Source organism: Nesoenas mayeri (assembly GCF_963082525.1).
Source record: "Nesoenas mayeri genome assembly, chromosome: 8".
Classification (NCBI taxonomy): Eukaryota; Metazoa; Chordata; class Aves; order Columbiformes; family Columbidae; genus Nesoenas; species Nesoenas mayeri.
In genome coordinates, this window is record NC_137554.1 from 14,662,209 (window position 1) to 14,681,391 (window position 19,183).

General features: G+C 36.6%; 1 protein-coding gene across 3 annotated transcripts in view; it reads right to left on the reverse strand.

Moving 5' to 3' along the window:
* Positions 1–3,872: 3,872 nt before the first annotated feature.
* COL11A1 (collagen type XI alpha 1 chain) overlaps positions 3,873–19,183 on the reverse strand; it is a gene marked incomplete at both ends in the record, with an annotated part of 144,770 nt that continues 129,459 nt past the window's right edge. For all 3 annotated transcript variants that reach the window (XM_080348715.1, XM_080348716.1, XM_080348714.1), the window contains 13 exons: positions 3,873–4,019; positions 5,751–5,984; positions 6,550–6,618; positions 7,640–7,752; positions 9,966–10,215; positions 11,019–11,072; positions 11,182–11,217; positions 11,307–11,360; positions 11,954–12,061; positions 12,819–12,872; positions 17,430–17,483; positions 17,567–17,674; positions 18,102–18,155. In XM_080348715.1, the coding sequence (XP_080204841.1) occupies positions 3,873–4,019; positions 5,751–5,984; positions 6,550–6,618; positions 7,640–7,752; positions 9,966–10,215; positions 11,019–11,072; positions 11,182–11,217; positions 11,307–11,360; positions 11,954–12,061; positions 12,819–12,872; positions 17,430–17,483; positions 17,567–17,674; positions 18,102–18,155 (1,335 nt within the window). The remainder of the gene's footprint in view (positions 4,020–5,750; positions 5,985–6,549; positions 6,619–7,639; positions 7,753–9,965; positions 10,216–11,018; positions 11,073–11,181; positions 11,218–11,306; positions 11,361–11,953; positions 12,062–12,818; positions 12,873–17,429; positions 17,484–17,566; positions 17,675–18,101; positions 18,156–19,183) is intronic.

Here is a 19,183-nt window from a genome sequence, read left to right on the forward strand (position 1 = left end):
ATTTATGCATTCTCCAGAGCCTGAGCCTTCACATCATGCTGTGTTATCTTGTGAGCCAATTTGGGCAACAGGACCACAAAGCAGAGCTGCTCTTTCACCTGAGCTGCCATTGAGTTGATATTCTAAAAAAAAGCATAGGCTCAAGAGACTGTATGAATAGAATATAAAACCTTACCTATTTTTTGTTAATATTTGACGGAAATAAGCTTTTATGTCAATAAAAAGAATTTCATTCTGAATCTCTCCACTTCTCATTCACTTAATATACTTTGCATTCTGTAATGAAAAATGCTTGTTGTAGAAGTTGTTCAGGTTGGTGATAATACCATGGCTGACTTTGTTGGGCTTTCTTTGTAAAATTCCAGGTAAACTAACAAACAACAAATTAGTATATCTGTTCCAGCAACACTAATTGTATTGGAATGTTATTTGTTAATCACATTTATTGCAATTTCAACATTTAGTTAATATTTTCCATCTGAAAACCCAGGTTTATGGCTATGCTCTAGCTGTGTTTTCTAGTGCTAGGGAACTGCAAAGCTTTCAGACCAGGCCTTTGCAGGCCATATAGCACTGTGGCCTTGTGTTGCTGCAGCACATGATGGGCTGTGGCCGTTTTGAAGATCTTTGGCTATGAGATATACTAGGGTGAGATGGGAACTGAGCAGGAAGCTTCTGTGTTCATTCCTGATCATCAGGATGACCTTGGGACTCTGGGCAGCCGTGTTGTCCCAGCCCTGTGGACTACCTATCACATCCGTACTATGGTGAAAACACAGCAGAATATCCAAGTTAGAGAACTTCTGGGGCTAGAGAAGAATTTGGTTTTCTTCTTGCAAATAACTTTACTGACCACCATTTAAGGCATAAAGTGCAGGCCAGGGCACAAAATCAGAAGATGGCTTTGCAAGCTGTTAAAGAACTGTGACAGGTACTTACATCCAGTCTTCTTTATGTACATAGAAGAAAAAATGATGATAAATATTCCGTCAGCCATTGTGCTTCCTGTATCATTTGGAAAGTGATTAATTTCTGATTTTCTTGTTATCTGTTGAGGGTTTATTGTTGCTGTTTGTGGCAGATGTTTTTTGTTCTAAAATCATGAAGGAGGTTGTGTGATTATCCTTGCTTAGCCTTATGTTGCTCTGAAAATACCAGCTGAGTATGAGAAAAAACAATAACGTTAGTCACTTGGGTGTAGAATGTCTGACAATCAGGAAATTGAAGGCTACTACTACTATTACTTTGTAATAGCTCATGAAATGTATACTAGACATTGAAAGACAATTGAATAGTCAGCATCACCCACCAAAATGGAAATTACAAAACGATGATGGCCCTTGGTCATGTCCTGTTTATATAAATAATGTTTTAGTAGTGTATATAATGTAATGGCACCATAGTGGAGGGACTGAATTGTTTTTTTCAATTGCATTTTAATCATTATGCAATCTGGAGTTCTTTTATGCTTTAGCAAGATTAAGCTACAATGACTTTTTAGTATTGAAAAAAAAAATTCTTAGATGATGCCAGGGAACAAAGCAGACACTTAGATCCCAGTCCCGCTGCTGAATTCTTAACAACTCCTGTCTGCCTTGCTGAAGTTAGATGTGTTTTGACGGAGATCACTTCTCCACCCTTGAGGAACTGGAAACAAAGTCAAGCTCTGGCAAAGCTCCTGAGAGAAGCGAGACAAAACATGTCCATGGTAGCATTGTAGGCTTTGGCTTCATCCTTTCTCCTTAGAACAGAGCCTTCATTCACATAGCTGAGAAAAAAACAAGACCGATTTTGGCTAGAGCAGCATGTCTGAATATCTGTATGCTTGCAGCCTTCCTCAGTGTAATAATCTTCGATGTCCTTACTGAAAACAAAATGAATAAATAGCTTTAGAGCAGTCTGCTCCTTTGCAGTAGTCTTGGCATTGCTTTTTACTGAATTAACAAATAGCCTCTTTGATAATTTGTATGCCTAGAAGAGGAACACAAACAAGAAACCTTTCCAGGTAAATATAATAGACATGACATTCAATATCCTGTCTTTTTCATTCTCAAGTTATTTTTGGTGCATGTATAACAGAAGATCATTCACAGAACAATGAGCGCACTTGTAATAGAAAATCAATTGATATTAAGGCATCTCCTATCAGCCATTAACATGTAAAGCTTCATTTTAAAATTAACAAAGCTATTGCCAAGGGGAAGAATCTTAAGCAAATAACTGTATTTTTTCTAAACAGATGGTAGCATGGGGAAAAAAAAAAAAAAAAAAAAGAATGACCAATCCAGGTAGACAATACTTGATTTTATTAATAAAATTTGTATTTTCCTCTTTGAGGTGACAGTTACAAACTTTGGTTCAAAAATAAAAGAAAATATGAACAGCAAGAAGTTGACTTTTGAAATCTCACTTTTACATGTATAAACGTGCATAAGAAAATACCAGTTGGAAATGAGCCAGCAGAAACTAGTACTATTTAATTTAACAATTAATAAGAAATAAAAACAAACATTTCTTTTCAAGTCTTACATATATTATGAAAAAATAATTACAAAAGGATTTGTGTTGTAAAGCTAAAATGTAATTTCTACTTCCAGCTACCTGAATAAGATGTTCAGAGGGAAGGCCAAACCAACGCTTTTTGGTGAGATTTGAATAGCAAATTGTAAGAGTTTGGGTCAAAGACAGCTCTGTGGGAAGCAGTCCCCTCTTCTGTTGCTTAGCAACTCTGTAGAATCACATGACCTAGACATATTGCATCCCTGGCCCTCAGGTGAAATAACAGGAAAAAAAAATTCATATTAATGGGATGGGCAAATATTGTATGGGACCATTCTGTGGAACTTTGTGTATCCAGTTCAGGAAGCAAATATCCATCATTGCTTACAGAAAAATCTAAGTAAACACTGCAAAAATCCATAAATAAGTGTTTAGAATGCAGTTTTAATATTTATGCAGACCAAATAAGCACAATGGAAATGAATTCAGATGAGCTAAGAAAAAAAGAAAGCTATGTGACTAATTTATTTCACACAGATTTTTGAACAGAGCTCTTACACAGAAATAGTGTGATGATTTTTTTCTTACATATTTTCCCCACCCAAAAATATAAACTTGTTTATTTTAGGTATATACAGGTATCTTATGAAATTATGGATTTAGAAAAGAAAATAAAAAGTCTGAGGTATAGCACCATGGAATACAGCACCTTTGAAGGTGCTTTCGTTATTGAAATTGAGTGATATCCGCAGAGCTGAGTGTGCTGCTCAAGGTCTTCCAGTTTTGCCACCTTAAGGTTTGTTGGCGACTTCAAATAACAAAGCTCTTCAACAACAATATATACAAAGGTATTTTTATTATTAATCAGAGATGGAATTGGTTTCACTGGCAATTACAGCTTTATTTTTTCAGAATACATACAATACAGTATTGACAATGTAGTTTTGTAATTATACTATAAGAGCCTGATGCAATTCAGAGACACATGCAAGTTTTGGAAGTGGACAGAGAAATACCAGTATAGTACTGTACATAGAATAATTACAGTTTATTAAACACTTTCTTAACACCTCTTTGTTGTAGTGGAAGGAGCACCATGTCGTTTGTTTTTTTACAGCACCAAAGGAATCCAAAGGGGGGTGTTCCTAAAGTGAGCCCTATGTTGTCTGTCTGTGCCACAGCATCTTTGCAAAATAAGTTTAAGTCATGTGATTCTGGCCCTACAAGGGCAACAATTACTTCCTAGATAAGAGACACACACACACAGCAAGACATATTTTCTATGCCATCCTTATTCAAAACTTGCATGTGGCATGAAGTGGGTTGGTAGCACCAAAGTGCAACATTTTTGTTGATCTGATTTTTTCTTAAGCTTAACCAAGGAAGCAGACAGGACCGACCTCAAATCCAAACTTCTGGTTCTGATCACCAAAGTCATTGATCATCACATCAACTATAGGCACTTGGTCTATTTTGGGTGTGTTGATTTCGATCACCGTCTTTGCATAGCCCTTTCTTGACTGTTAAAAGAGAAGCAAAAAAAAAAAAAAAGAGCAAACATGGTTATATATCAGAGCAGTATGCACGTGCTGTAGAACTTTACAGGTTATCTATGAAGTGTAGGATATATGAATTATTGCCCCCTCATGCACTGACTGTGATAAAGTTTATGTTTTCTTAGGATTTTATTTTATAAAGGTGATAAGAAAGGTTTTTGCTTTTAGAAAGATTGGCCCATAGTTTTTTGATTTACTAAACGAAGCCTACGAATGAAAAATTATGTAAGACATTTAATGTTTCTTAGAGAATTCTGAGTTCGCATCTATACTATAATGTTATTAATAATAATATTAACAATAATAATAACAATAGTTTCATAGCAGTGTGCATGTCTTCCTTGTGAAAAAAAAATCACTAAACAGTTCTGAAAGACAGAAGAAAGGTCCCCTTCTAAGAAGAAAGATTTTAACTGTCTCTCAAATACTACAGCAGCTGTGTGGACATGAAAGTAAGTAGTAGCCTGACAGGACTGCCAACTGATGTACTTAGAAACCAGGTTTGAAGGCACAACTTTGCTTCCTAAGATGGACTCTTTATCTCCTCTAAATATCATCCAGCCAAGTTAGTTATTGGGACTCCACTTGGTTCAGATTGTCTTTTGTCTTTTCCTGAGACCCCTTTCAGCTATGCCAGTGTCTTGGCTTTTAGGTGAGCATCCAGGTTGGTAGATCTGAGTGTTCTCAGTTTAGTGACAGAGTTATACCCTAAATTACTTCCAGCTCTCTCTGGAGCTCTACTGTTGCCCACTGTGGATAACAAAAGCAAAGTAAGTGTACAGGGCATTCAGAAAAACTGACATGATGCCGTTATGTATTAGGATCTCATTACAGAGGGGAGGAGACTCTGCATCTACCTGAGCTGTGTCTCTGTCTCAAAGCCAGGAATGTATCCTGGCACTTTCAGGTTTCTGATTCTCTATCACTGACTTCACAGGAACTGCCTTCAAAATGCTCCCATATCAAAACCCCAAATAATTAATGAGGCTTTGACTTCCACTTGCTCCTTTGATGTCTTTTTTTCAATGTGTCCAGTACAAACAATTCTGTTTCTGAAGAGAGGTAACAGTTGCTATGCCTACAAAGCCCCTGCTGGAGAGGTGGTCAGAGAGCGGATGCGTGTTTGGACAGCTCAGTGATTTCAGCCGAGCTAAGAGAGGAGTCTGAAAGGAACAATCCACAAACATCACCTGTCTTTGACTACTGAAAAATGAGAAAAGGAAATACAAAGTCATATATCAAATTATGCAATTAATTCGCTATGTTTGGGTACATACATATGGCTCATACATATTTTTACTGTATTCACTAAATGTTCTGTCTGCGTATGCCTTGGTTTTGAGTATATTCTACTGATGGGCTGCCTCCCCTGATTATGTTTTTTGCTTCTGGTCTTCTCTTATACTGTGCTCATGCTAGCAGATAGACTAGTTTCAGCACAACGATGCTGACAGCCTGTATCCATGACAGGTTTGTTCCATTTCTGTTGCTTGGTTATTACAGTTTTTTTTAAAAATGAAAATTAAATAAGGGACTAGTGTACTGCAGTTAAAAGTCTTAATATAAGGCAGTCTATTGAAAGTAAAGTCTTTAGAAAGCTTTTCTCAGGAGGAAGCTATGAACAAATGAATTGGTTTGATTTCTACTTTCACTGACAGATTGGTTTCATAAAGACTCTGTTGAATGTCTACTTACTGCGCAGCCATCATGAAGAGCTTTGATGTAAGGATTGTTGTCGTAAGACATTTCTTCATCATTTGATCCTAAGAACCTTAGCGCTTTGTCATAGCTGTCAGATGATGCATCATGCCAAGCTACAGACTGATGACAGTTGTAAGTGAAATTTTGTCTGGCAGAGGCACTCAGTAGTTTAAGGAATGTCATTTGGACCATATTAATGGAATTGCCTTCAACATCCACATAGGAAAGCTGGAAAATATAAGTTACATTAATATTTATCTATTTTCTTTGTTAAAATGCAAACCAAAATTATTGTTGACAAAAGAACCATATAACTGTCCTTATTTTAAAAAAATAAACCAATATATAACATTTTATGGAGTCTTAAAGTTCAGTAAAGCTATGACTCAGTAAATAGATTTTCATGTTGTAGCAATATATTTAGGACAAAAAACTACATATTTTAGCTTCATTCTAATGTGAAAGAGAATTAATCTTGCCATATAGTGTAAAACAGCACAATCTCTTTGGGAATCTGTTTTTAGTTAATTATAAAGTTCTGTCAGCCTGCAGTCTCACCTTTGCATACTCAGTGCATTTCCAACTACCTAGAATGGGGCAGGGGATCTACACTCCAGGCTTCTGCTGTCCAGTGGCAAGAGGCCATATAGCTGCTCTGATATTTAGGGCAAAAAGGCTGGGGGTGAAGAATCTTTTCATTATCTAAATATTTATAAAATTCCTTGGGATCTGCTGATCACTGATAGCATGTACCTGATTTGTGAATAACTGTTATGTTGCAATGACAACTTACAAGTTTGCCTCGCTTAAATTCACTAAACCAAGATCCTGGATTCTCCTTTGGCCATGATGAAATTCTAACCTGTGTGGTAGAAGAGCAGAGACAGTATTTAAAACATGTTAACAGATAGGAAGTTTTTACATTACCTGAGACAAATTTCACATCAGATAGTAAAGAACAGTTCTTCTTTCTGATATCTTGGCCTCTTTAAAGCTCTAAAATGGGATGTTTTTCTTGCATAAAATGCCTTCAGATTAGTGACTTTAAATGGAATCCAATGTGATAGCTTATAAAGAGAGCTATTTCTATTTGATCATAGAATTGTTTTCTAGTTCCAACCTACCTGGCCATGGGCTGGGACACCTTCCATCAGATGAGGCTGCATGGGGTTTTGAGCAACCTGGGCTTGAACACAGCATCTCTGGGCAGTCTGTCCCAGTGCCTCACCACTCTCATGGTGAAGAATTTCTTCCATATATCTAATCTAAATATACCCTCATCCAATTTAAAGCCATTACCTCTTGTTGACTATTGTCAACTGTTAAGATTCAGGTAAACTGCTTGTATAAATTGTACCTGTGAAGAGTGTCTAAATTAGAGTTTTCAGTGATGTTGATGCTGATAGATATTTCTCACTCAGACAAGCTTTTAGAAAGCCTTCCTGTACACCATATGCCCCATCAGAGGTAAGTTACAACAATGAGTGAGGACACTGTTAATACATAGTGGTTTACATCTACTTTGCATAGGCATAAATGAATAGATATAAACGAACCCCCAAGCAAAACACAGTAAGAGTTTAGCTTTTAGGTGTTGAATGCTAGATTGTGCCCTTTAACTGGCTGCACAGCTATGTTGCATTCTGCAATGCAGTGAAGGGTTAGCAAGCAGGTTCATAGATTCCCTGTCTAAGAAAAGGAGTGAAAGTACTGTTTGTTAATTCTATGTAATATTTTACTACTTCATTCAGATTTATGCAAATTTCAGTGTAATCAGAAAGACAGATATATGAAAATGTGACCAATTATCCTGTCTAGTTTGACATTGCAAAAGCATAGTAGGGTTTGTCAACAGCCAACTGAAAACACAGATTGGTACTTACTCCTTCAGATTTCTTATCTGGGTAGATGCAAGTTTCCCCACCGGCTGTGAAGTTGCAGTATACTTTGAAGGAGTCTCCAGAACAGCCCTGGTTAGGATCAATCCAATATTCCCCTAAAACAAATGAGAAAATATTTGCCTTATATAGTGGAAGTGGTATTTGGAAGATCCAGGTTTTACTGCTATGTAATAGTCCTCCAAAGTTTGTGGCAAAGTTATTTTATCTGAATGATGAGAAAGCAACCCTTTCTTTGCTGCCATGCGATTTGTTGCTGTTGTTTATGAAAGGTAACACCAGGATCAAAGTCTATTTTTATCTATGTCCTTTTGGTTTTGTCTAATTTTGCTTGAAACCATGACTCTATTGCAGGATACAGTTGAGGTTTTGGAGGAACTGCAGAGAACTCAGTCTCAAGATGGACCTTATGTGTGAAAGATACATCTCAACACTTTGGCCACTTCAGTATTTCAGCTAGAAGGAGGATTTGTACCTGTTATGATGGCACTCTCAAAAACAGAGCAGAGGCAGCCTTAGGCAGAAATAAGCTATGGCTTAGGCCAGAGAGCAAAATCTGGAGTCATTTGTATACCTATCTACATAAAAAGGCAGCACAGGGCTTGGTGAGATTGTAGCTGGCACAAGTACCTGAAGCTTCCACTGAGAGAGAAATACCTCAAGCAAAGATGGTTTTTACTGCTGGATTATGAAGCTACAACACCAGTGACACTTCAGGCTGCTTTAGTTAATAAAACACATTGACTAATGTTTGGTTAGGTGACATGGTGGAAAATACAGTTAAAACTTGCATGAGGCTTCCCGTAGTCTCAGCAGTCCTACCAGACTGGCATGATGGAGAACTCAGGCCCTACAATGCAGGGTGAGTGAAGGCTGAGCATGAAAGAGAGTGGCTGTCAATCCAAGGTCCATTAAAAATCAGCCCTTTAAAAAATTTACCATTCTAATTATAATGATGATTTCTGTGATGTGGGTCCTTATCTCCAGCCAGTTTCACAGCAGGACAGCAAATGGTTTTCTGACACTACTGTTCTAATCCAGTTTCAAGCAAATATGGAGGTTTCAAAGAGAAATGACAAATCCTTTCACCAGTTCTGTCTTCTGAATACAGGGCATAGATAAAGCATTTATGGTATTTTAGAATTCAATTGATACAAGCTGTATTTATTGAAAACAGTCTTTCTTACCTGTAGGTCTTATCGCGGGAGAATTTTGTATTTTAATGAATGCATTTACTTCTGTTTTAACCAAAATAAGATTACTTTTCTATGAAGAAAGCTCCAAATAATAAGCAAATACTGGTAAATGAAGAAAGTGAATGTGTTCTATAAAAAATATTATTAAGGAGGGTACTGAATTGTAAAATATGTGTTTTTCATATAGCACTCTATGCTTAAACACTCCTCAAGGCAACCTTCTGTTTTTATCTATCTAGAGTTAAAGCAATAAAATATTATTAAACTGTCGAAATCTATTTTTCCTCCCATTTAAAACCAGAAAAATATTGCTTTGAACTGGGAAAAATATCCATTGCGATTGAAAAAAATATGAAAGGATGAAAACTGTGTGAAGGCTGCCTTTCAGTTAAACCTCTCCAGAGGGGTAAACTCAGTTAGAAAAAAAAGAAGAAAATAATAAAGCATAATGAAATCAAGACAGTTCTTCAGAACACACTGTCTTGTTCATACTACTCGGCGTATTATTAAGCTTATACTTAGAAGCATTAAACAGTGTCAGAGAAACTTGCAGGTCTTTGCTGAGTGATACAGAACAGTGGTCATACAGTAGAACAAATAGTTGTTTCGAAGGTTAAAAGAACTTGAAATTTTGAGAGTCATAATCAGTAATAAATCTCATATAATACCAATGCTATTTTATATTATTATGCTAAGCTAAAGCATACAGCTACTAAAATAATTCTTATTTCTTTTAAAAGAAGCTATTAGCTATTTGAGCATGCTGACTTTTTTTATTTTACTTTTCATTGATCTAAATATAATCAATCTTTCATCCCTCTCTTGTTCGGATATTTCTAGAAATGTAAGGCCCACCTTTCAAAACAATAACTGTTTTTTATTTAGCACTGTAAACAATTTTAAATCTAAAACCATTCAGGTTATGTATTTAAAGAATTTTGGCTTTTACCAAGAGAACATTCCTTACTTACATTTTATGAAATTTTATACCTGCAAAAATGGGTTTAATGAGACTGTATTTATTAAGCAACTATATTAACCATCTACCAAAAAATTAATTATTCTGACAAAGTATCTTAGCAGATCATAACTTCTGTCATGCAATATTAACATACCATCTGGGAAGTCTGGGTGGCAGAGTTGCAAGTCTTTGCAAGTTCGGGCTGGGTTATTCTGAGTGCCCATTGGATACTTCATGTGCTCAATGTCTTGCTTTAGTGAATTCAATGAACCAAAGATCTCTTCCATGCCATCGGAATAATCCAGAATATTATCACCAGCATCAGATAGCATGTAATCAGGAGATCTTCTTGTCTTTTTGGGTGACTGGATTGGCAGCGGCTGGATTACCTCACCCGGAGGACCCTGCGAGGAAAACAAAATCTCTGGTTACCTTTTCTGTTTGTTTTTCACCTGCATAAATACCCAGAGGAAGACCACACAATGTAGCTTGGAGAGGCTTTGAATAGGCTTTCTTCAAATTCTTTACTGCACATATTTCCTTAAGATTTATGCCTATGTGCTTTGATTCACCCTCAGAACAAGCTGATTGTAGAAGGCCACACCATTGTTGTGTTCTAAACTCTTCTCACTACATTGCTGTTTGGGAAAGCACGTGCTGCCTTCACATCAGTGTGCTCCACTGACTTGCGATTGCCTCCTTATCCCTGTCAATTCCCTCAAGCACAGACATAGTCTGTGATAAATGAAAACTGTGAATGTTTCCTATGATAAAACTTTAAAATTCCACTTGGGGTCTATAAACTAATATTTCATTTCAAGAAATTGAAACACTCATTCAGATTTAGACTGTTTTCATTTTAGATAGTTATGTTATAAAAAAGAAATAGTAGAAATAGAGAAGTATCAACAGAGGGAAAGCAATATCGTACTATTTTCTGTGCTTTAATATAACACAATAAATAATTATTGTGAGGGGTTTTTTTTATGGGGGCGGTTGTATTTTCTAAGTTTCTAGTGGCTTTTTCCATGCAGACAGTGTATTTCTGTGTATGGTGGATCTGGGTTTCCTGAAAAATGAATTTTCAAACAATTGTTAAGATTTTCCTTATCTGCAAGTTCACAACTGCTGTTTTCTAACGGTGTCAAAATAGGATCATCATGTCAGTGTAATGTGCATGCATGTCAGATAAGACTTCTTTACTTACTGGTGGACCAGGTGGACCAGGTAACCCACTGTCACCCTTTTGACCAGCAGGACCCTATAAAGCAATGAAAGAAATACCTCGTTGACCATGCTGCACAATGTTAAAAAATAACACAAACAAAAGTTAATTAAAAGAACAAAAAATATGGAGGTGAGTTACTCACACTGGATCCTTTGGAACCTTTGGGACCTTGGGGACCCTATGGGCAAGAACATATAACTATAGTTGGAGAGTATTCCACACAACAAAGGAGTGTTTTGGACTGGAGGAGTGTTTGAAATTACTTACAGGTAAACCAGGAGGACCAGGGGGTCCCAGTGGACCAGCAGGGCCAGAAATTCCCTAAGAAATAATCAGAAAATAAGTACAGGATTAAAGTATTCTACAAACTGGACTCAATTAAAAAATGTGCATGTAGCTGTGAAAAAGGTAGTCCTACTAAGCATCCATCCCTGATGAGTTTTGATTTAGGCCATTTGCTAAGGTCCAAAATAGTCTGTAAGTTCAAAACATTATCTGACAGTTTGAGTTGCTTGTAGTTGTTCTTACACTGCAGTACTGACAGTCATGACTGTGTTGCCCTTCAGACTAGCTTGGAAACATCACTTTTTACATGGTACCTTAAAACATGGCTTAATAACTACAAGAAAGGAAGCTACCTTAGGTAGTACAGTTAATAAACATGATGAGCTGGTGCTGCTAATTTTATCTCATCCCTGACTTAGGTTTATGTGTTTTCTTCATCTTCTGAGACACTCTGTGATCTCGTGTTAAGCTGTTTAACTTCACTGTGTTTGTACAATGCCTAGGAAAGTTTTAACATCTAGCAGGTGTTAAATGTTTATAGCAACTTTATGTCTCTCAAAAGAATGACTCTAATACATACTCTTTGGTTGCCTGAAATTTGAATGAAAACACAAGTATGTTTTACGCACTGCATCACCCTTGGCTCCAGGAGATCCCTGTGGGCCAGGAAGACCCCTGTCACCCTTTTCACCCTGTTCTCCTGGGGGTCCAATCAGGCCAATCAAACCAGGATGTCCCTAAACAAGACAGAAGAGAATGTAGTTAAAACTCCATATATATATAAAGTAAATGTGCTTTGCAAACACACAAATTAGAGCTTTCAAATATCATCACTATTGCTAGTCAACAATTAAACTGAAAACAAATTAATCTGAAAGCATATTCCGTGTTGGCATTCTAGACTTGGAGATTATTTGCAAGCTGTGACTGCTTGTTCAATGAAAGAGATCTGAGTGCAACATAGTCCTTACTGAAACCAATACAGAAATAACAATACCTGTGGGTACAAATTTCATACTAACCTTATATCCCTTTCTCTATAAAGTTTTTCTCTGAGGCACAACCAACCAATAAATTGTTGGGACTCCATTAGGAAATGCTATCCTGTATGTCTCAAGTATCATGGCTGTTAAATATTTACATTTTGTTGTTTTAAAATAAAAATCTCTAATACTTTTTACTTCTAGTTACTTTGTTTTTGTAAAACCAACAGTTCTCTTTCCATGTCTCTGGGATTTCCATTGCAAGGAAGAATCACATAGTCAGTAGATAACCACACAGGCAGTAATCTTTTTCTTTCTATATATCTCCAGGATATCAGATGTGGCTTAAAACTTGACGATTACTATGCAGGCTATGGGAAGGTGATTGATAGACACAGTAACTTGTTTTGCTTTCTGATACAAATACTCTGGTGTGTGTTTCTGCCAATTTTATACAGACTTTTACAACGGGTCAAAATTGGAAAGACACAAACAAAGAATAAAGCGTTACCTTCTCTCCTTTGGAACCTGGATCTCCTTTCAGGCCAGGCAAGCCAGGTGGACCCTAAATAAATCAAGGGAAGTAATGTTAAAGCACGTTTTAACATATTGCACAGATCATGTTTTGCTGAAATATTGTTAAAGGCAGTATAAGAGAAAGTACAGAGTTATTCAGTTATTCAGTGGTGGATGGCTGTGATTGATGATGTGGGATTTAGTTGAAATTTACATTTAAAAACTTATAATGATGGTACTGTAGCATTTTAATTACTTTATAATTAGAAATCTTTAAAGTGTTGTATTATTAGAAATCTATGAAGCAGAGGGTAAACTAAATTCTTAAAGAGCACTGAAAGCATTCAGTGAAGCAAGTGACATTAAAAAAAAATTCACAAAATTTTGTGTTGATTAGCCTCATTTTTGCTTGTGGTTCCATTACATGCTTTCAGTTATTACTTCCACCTTAAATGCTGTACCTTATTTTAGTTGCTTATTTTAGCCCTTTCATAAGACAGAGGAAGGTATCCTGTTATTTGTTTTCTCACAGTTTACTACAGCTCAGTAAGATTTGTGCAGAAAATAAATCAGGTATAATAACTGCTCCTCAATGTTTTTTTTGTTGGAGAACTACCTCATATTTTGTTTCAGCACTCAGGGCGTTGTTTTGGAATTATGGTTTTCTTGATTTGCCACCTTAAATTCCTGTATTAACATGAATAATGCATTTAAATCTATATTTTCTAAATATTCAAGTTTACTTAAAGTCATCTAGGTGTTCTAGCTCCACTGACATGTACAAGTTTATGGCCCTTTGTCACCTTTGTAAATGGGATCAGTTACACAAATTAGTTAGGTTTTGCACTATTAGTCTGGGCAGGCCTAAATGCTTTTAGGAGTTGCCTAAGTCTCTTTAACCCTCTACTCCTCATTTGTTGGACAGGGATAATACTGTTACCTTACAGAGGTGTTAAACTGATACCTTTTTAGGTATTTACATGTTTCACATCATGTAAGCAGCTTACAAATTTTAATTTGTATTTACAAGCCATCCTTTCTGCAGCACAGTAAAGACACATGTTACTTTATGAAACCGACTTAGAAATACTCATTATTCTATCTGAAGTTTTCTCCAAACATTACTTCATGCAGCTAGATTTCTGTCAACAGAAATAATGCTGGGGCAGGAGACAGAGCTGTGAACAACAGAACCACTCTACAAGCCCTTCCATATTTCTGGGGTGGGTGCAGTGAAGGCACAATCCAAACCACTAACTTTTTTCAGGTGGTTCCTATGCAAGCCAATGCTTAGAGAATCTATTGGAAAACTCAACTCCAGTCTCGCTACCTGGGAAACTACTGCAAAGAATAAACACATTCGCATGGATAGATTTTACTCTCTGCATATCCCTTGCAAATACCACTGAGTAATTTTGTTCTTCTATCTTGAACTAGCTTCCTTTCCCTGACAGTGCTTTTTCTATCTTTACTGGGGTCGTAAGAGCAATCCATTAAAGACACTATTTTACTAATAGTCAAAAATATACTTGGATCAATAGCACCGAAAAATATTATGTATGAAGCTTGTTAAAATCTCTTTGGATTGTTTTTCCCAGCTTTTAAAAAAAATCTTTTAAATATTTATAATTTTATAATTATTTTTAATATTTATAATTATTTTAAAATAATTTTAGAAGAATTTTGAGGGATTTGAGAAGTCTTCTCAATGGCCATGCTCGTTTTGCGTAATTTGTACAGAATGAGGTGAAAAATTCAGGCCATGCAGTGCATTCGTTTCTCAGAAGCTGTTAATGTCACATTGAACACGTATGCATTAGGCATTGAGCAGCTAGACTAAGTCAGTACCTCATCACTACCAGTCTCCTGCTGGCAGCGGACACCTGTGAAGTTATGATACGGAGAGCAAGTAATAAGTGACCTTTTCAACCTGGCACACATTCAAAAGTGCCATAACACTTCATATACCAAATATTATTCAGTGCGTATCCTTTGCAGCTCTACTTCAGAATATCATTAGATGCAAAAGCCTAGGCAAATACATAATTCATGAATGAAAAGTGAAGTTTTTAAGCTTTTGGAATACAGAATCAGGCATTTTCACCTGCAGTCTGTTGTGCTCTACTGCAAATCTGCTTTCATATTCTTCTCCGAGAGCAATCTACTGTGCAGGGATGGGAAGAAGGGAGACCTAACCTCAGCAACTTTTACATATGACCTTTACTTTCTTAAAATCCAAAATAAAGTTTTAAGTTGCAGCAATGCACCTAAAAAAAGTTCTTGTTTAGCTGGCAGGAGCCTTTGCATTTAGCATATATAGTTCATTAATACAGTCAGCTTCACATTTGAATTGAATAGTTAAGCTCTCCACTGTTGGAAAAGAGATCTTTTCATAATGTATTTGGAGGCTCCTGGTGACTGACACAAGGGAAAGAGATGCTTATTATTGCTGAATAATTGTTCATTGGCTTTTAGATTTCAGCTTAGAATTGTAACTGAAGAGATGAGTTTTCAGTGCCCCATGCATTTTATTTGTAAATTGGGCACATCATTTAAAAACTATGGTGGTGGTCCATCATAAACTCTTTGAATGTGTTTTTATTGCAGGCTTAGCACAAGGGAGTCCTTTTCCTTGCAGCTTCTCATTCATTGTTCCCAACCTCTGACTTACAAGTGATATCTATGAGGCCTTAGACAACATTAGAATGTTAAAATGACAAGCAACAAAGACTTGTAGTGTATAGTTTACTCAGTACATTATTTCTTCCTTATTGTTTTCTAAGGGACAGAGAAAAATGCAATTATATGTAGGTGTCGTTGTAATACCATCTATAATTCTATACACAGAATTGATTGATAGATACATCTATGTACCAGACCACTGTTCATTGGAAAAAAAAATAAATCTTTCTAGTGTGCGGACATAAAAATATATGTTCTGAAACTCCTTGCTTATAGGTTAAGAAATTGCATGTTCGAAACGTTTTTGGAAAGGTAAATGGTTACCCAATACTTTCACCCATCAAAGAGTTTCAGTCAGTGAAAGGAAAGGCAATTGCTCCTGTTCACATATGCACATGAAAGTGAAAGAGTGGTTTAGGGTAAAAGTCTGGATTCATGCAGCATTTCAGTTTAAATTCCCCATTTTTTTCACTTCCATTTTTATATACTGGAAAAGTATGATGTGAAAATCTTATAGCTGATGTTCAGGCTCTGCGTTCTCACTGGGGAGGCAAGAATGCTCTTGGAAGATTTTGAGTTCAGGTATGGAGTTTAACTGCAAAAACTTTCAGTATTAAGGCTGCCTAAGGACCTGTATCCTTTGTATCTTCCAAGTCCGTATAGGAAAAGGAACAGATTATTTCCTTCATACTTCCTACTCACAGCCTTCAGTTTCACCTTTAAGAGCCACATCAGTCCTGAAGTGGAGGATAGCCACTTATTGCCCTGTTCTCCTGAAGTAATCTGATTGTATATTCTGGCCAAAATAGCAGAGTGGATTTTACTTAGTAGGTGTTAACACTGCTCACAAACTGTAAAATGCCTTGAGTGTGTAACACTAGCTTATTTCCATCAAACCATAACAGTCCATATTTTGTTTTGAAGCTTTTTATTCCAAATTTGTCCCTCAACTATGATAGTAGAGGTGAACTCTACTTCAGTGAGTTTGGAGAGCAAGAGATGTAAGATGTTTCCATAAATTGTATCACCTTTGCTTGACATGTGAAGAATTTACCAGCTGGCCATGTAGTTTAGATATGAATTTCTGCACATAATACTGAATAAGAAGACCAATACTGTACAATTTCTGCTCACAGTTTTGGGTTTTTTCCAGCTTGTTAGGAAAAAAAAGCACTAAAATACCAAGTGTAAATAAAAGCAATGATGTAATTTGATAATACGTCATCTGTAAGCTTCCCTTGCTTTAATCATATTAACAGCAGAACTGCGATATGCTCTGGATGCCTTAGAAACTGAGAGCTTGGTTCATTCAGATGCTTTCAAACATTTTGGTCATGGATTCCTGGGATTGCCACAGTGAACAACAGACATGATCCTGGTGTTCTGTTTTATAAAACGAGCATGTTTCCTTCTTTGGTAGAAGTCCCTTTTTGGCCCTACTTCTGATTTATTTTTTTGTTTCTCTAAGGAATAGATATGATCTGAGCTTTTACCCTGTGAATAATGTTTTTCTAAACTAGCATTCAAGTCAATGGATGTACAAAATTTGCCACTGCTAAGGAAACAAAATGATTTAAGGTACTAAGATTTGCTGATGTGGGGACAGAAGTGGATTTTTTTTGATTGTAAGCTTCATTCATTTGATTTTTAATTCTATTCCGGGGATTTCAAGAATTTGGCTTTGCACTGCCTTATTCTACTTTTTACCTGTTATAACTCAGCAGTATTCAGCACAGCTGCCTACTAAAGTAGAGCAGTAAAATTAGAAGGCAGTTGGGTATCAGATTTTACCAGCACAGAAGAATAGTGACTTTGTGCTAAGAACTGACTTGTACATTCATTTTTCTGTAAATGCACGGACATGTTAATGGTATATTTTAAAGAGTGCTTTTTCTGTTTTGGCACTGAAAGGAAGGGTACTCACCAGAGGCCCAGGAGGGCCATCCTGACCTGGCGCTCCAGGTAGACCTTGTTCTCCCTAGGAAAAACAAAGTTTGCTTTACCAGACAATATACGAGAAATGCAACATTTAAAATATTATTATATGCTCTGCTTACTTACCACAGGGCCAGGAATGCCCCGGAGACCCTCTGGGCCCGGTTTTCCTGCAGGTCCCTGTGGACCAACTGGGCCCGTTTTTCCAGGAGCCCCTTCTGCACCAGGTTCACCCTAGAAAGACCATAAGCAACAGGTCAGAGAGGCAGAGCTGACTCAGCTTGGCACCGTAGGGTTATACAAGCTGCAAAGTGAGAGCAGAGTTTCCTCACTCCATTTTTTTAAAAACTACTGTAAAACTGTTCTGCACAGGACACTTTTCTGTTCAAAAGTTTTGATAGCTTCATACAAAGATGTGGATCCCACAAAAGCATGCTCATCTGCTTTTCCACAGGGGCAAGTCGAGTTGGGCTGCCACAGGAGAGAGTCCACTATGTGCTCTATTATGTATTGCTACTAATTCTGGGATTTAATTTGGATTTTACAGTTTACCTATTATTACTTCGCTAAGTTTCACACTCAATGCACGATAAGCAATTTACTTTTCATCTATATATAGTTTACATTCCCACACTCCTAAAAAAATTATTGAACATATTACCTTTGCACCTTTTTCACCTTGTCTGCCTTCAGCACCAGTTGCACCAGGAGGTCCCTGTAAAACATGGAGTCTGAGCTCATAATCTCAGTTTTCTAAAATATTACCAGTGAAGAAAATCTGAGAATGCAATTTCCACTGTATTAATAAGTAGAAAATGCTAACAAAAGAAGTTAAATTTCTTTCTTGACATTTTATATTTACAGGATAAAAATCCCAATCTGCCATATCCTTTCTTTTTCCCTTCATAACATTTTCTGAGATTTTAGAGTATCTAAAAGAATATACGGCACCTAACATGTCTGATACGGTGAGGTTAAAAACAAAGAAATAGCTTGGGAAAAAATCAAAACAGGATATAAAAGTAGAAGAACGATACTGATTTACATATACAATAACAATTTTAAACTTGTTTTATGTTGGCTTCTGTCTGTTCACTGTAGCTTATCCACTGATTCCAAAAGGGCCTGTCATTCTCAGCACACAGAAAGGCATATACTTCTTCATTCTCCAAGTCAAGAGTGGGCTCAGTAAGCCTTTTGATTATATTTGGGTAGCCAAAAATCAATACATGCATTAATATTTTCCAATAAATATGAAAGGAAAAGGAATAATCGCATAACTAGAGACCGTAAGGAATTAAATAGAGACACTGACTACAAATAGCTCTTGGTATCATGTTTCCTGCTATTACGCTACAAAAGCTCTGTTTGACGAAGGAGAAGGAACTCAGTAATGCGGGAGGATGTAGAGATGGGACAAGGTTCAGGTGAAGGCCATAGAAGAGGAGTTGCAGTCGTCTGGCAGCTCTGTGACTACCTATTGCTGAAGTCACCCATCTTTCATTTTCTTAAGGTTTCAGTGAAAATAAACACATCAAGGGCTGATTTTCAAGTCAGAGAATTAATATTCATAGCTTCAGTCATGAACAGAAGCAGTTTCTAGAATCTAATGTACTCTTCTGAAAATGGTTCTCTAATATGTACTTAGCTTAGAAAAGATGCACTCAAGATAATGGACCAACTGTTTTCCTACAAGGTTAATATTCAGCCTGGGAAATGTCTTTATTACAAGTAGCTATTTCT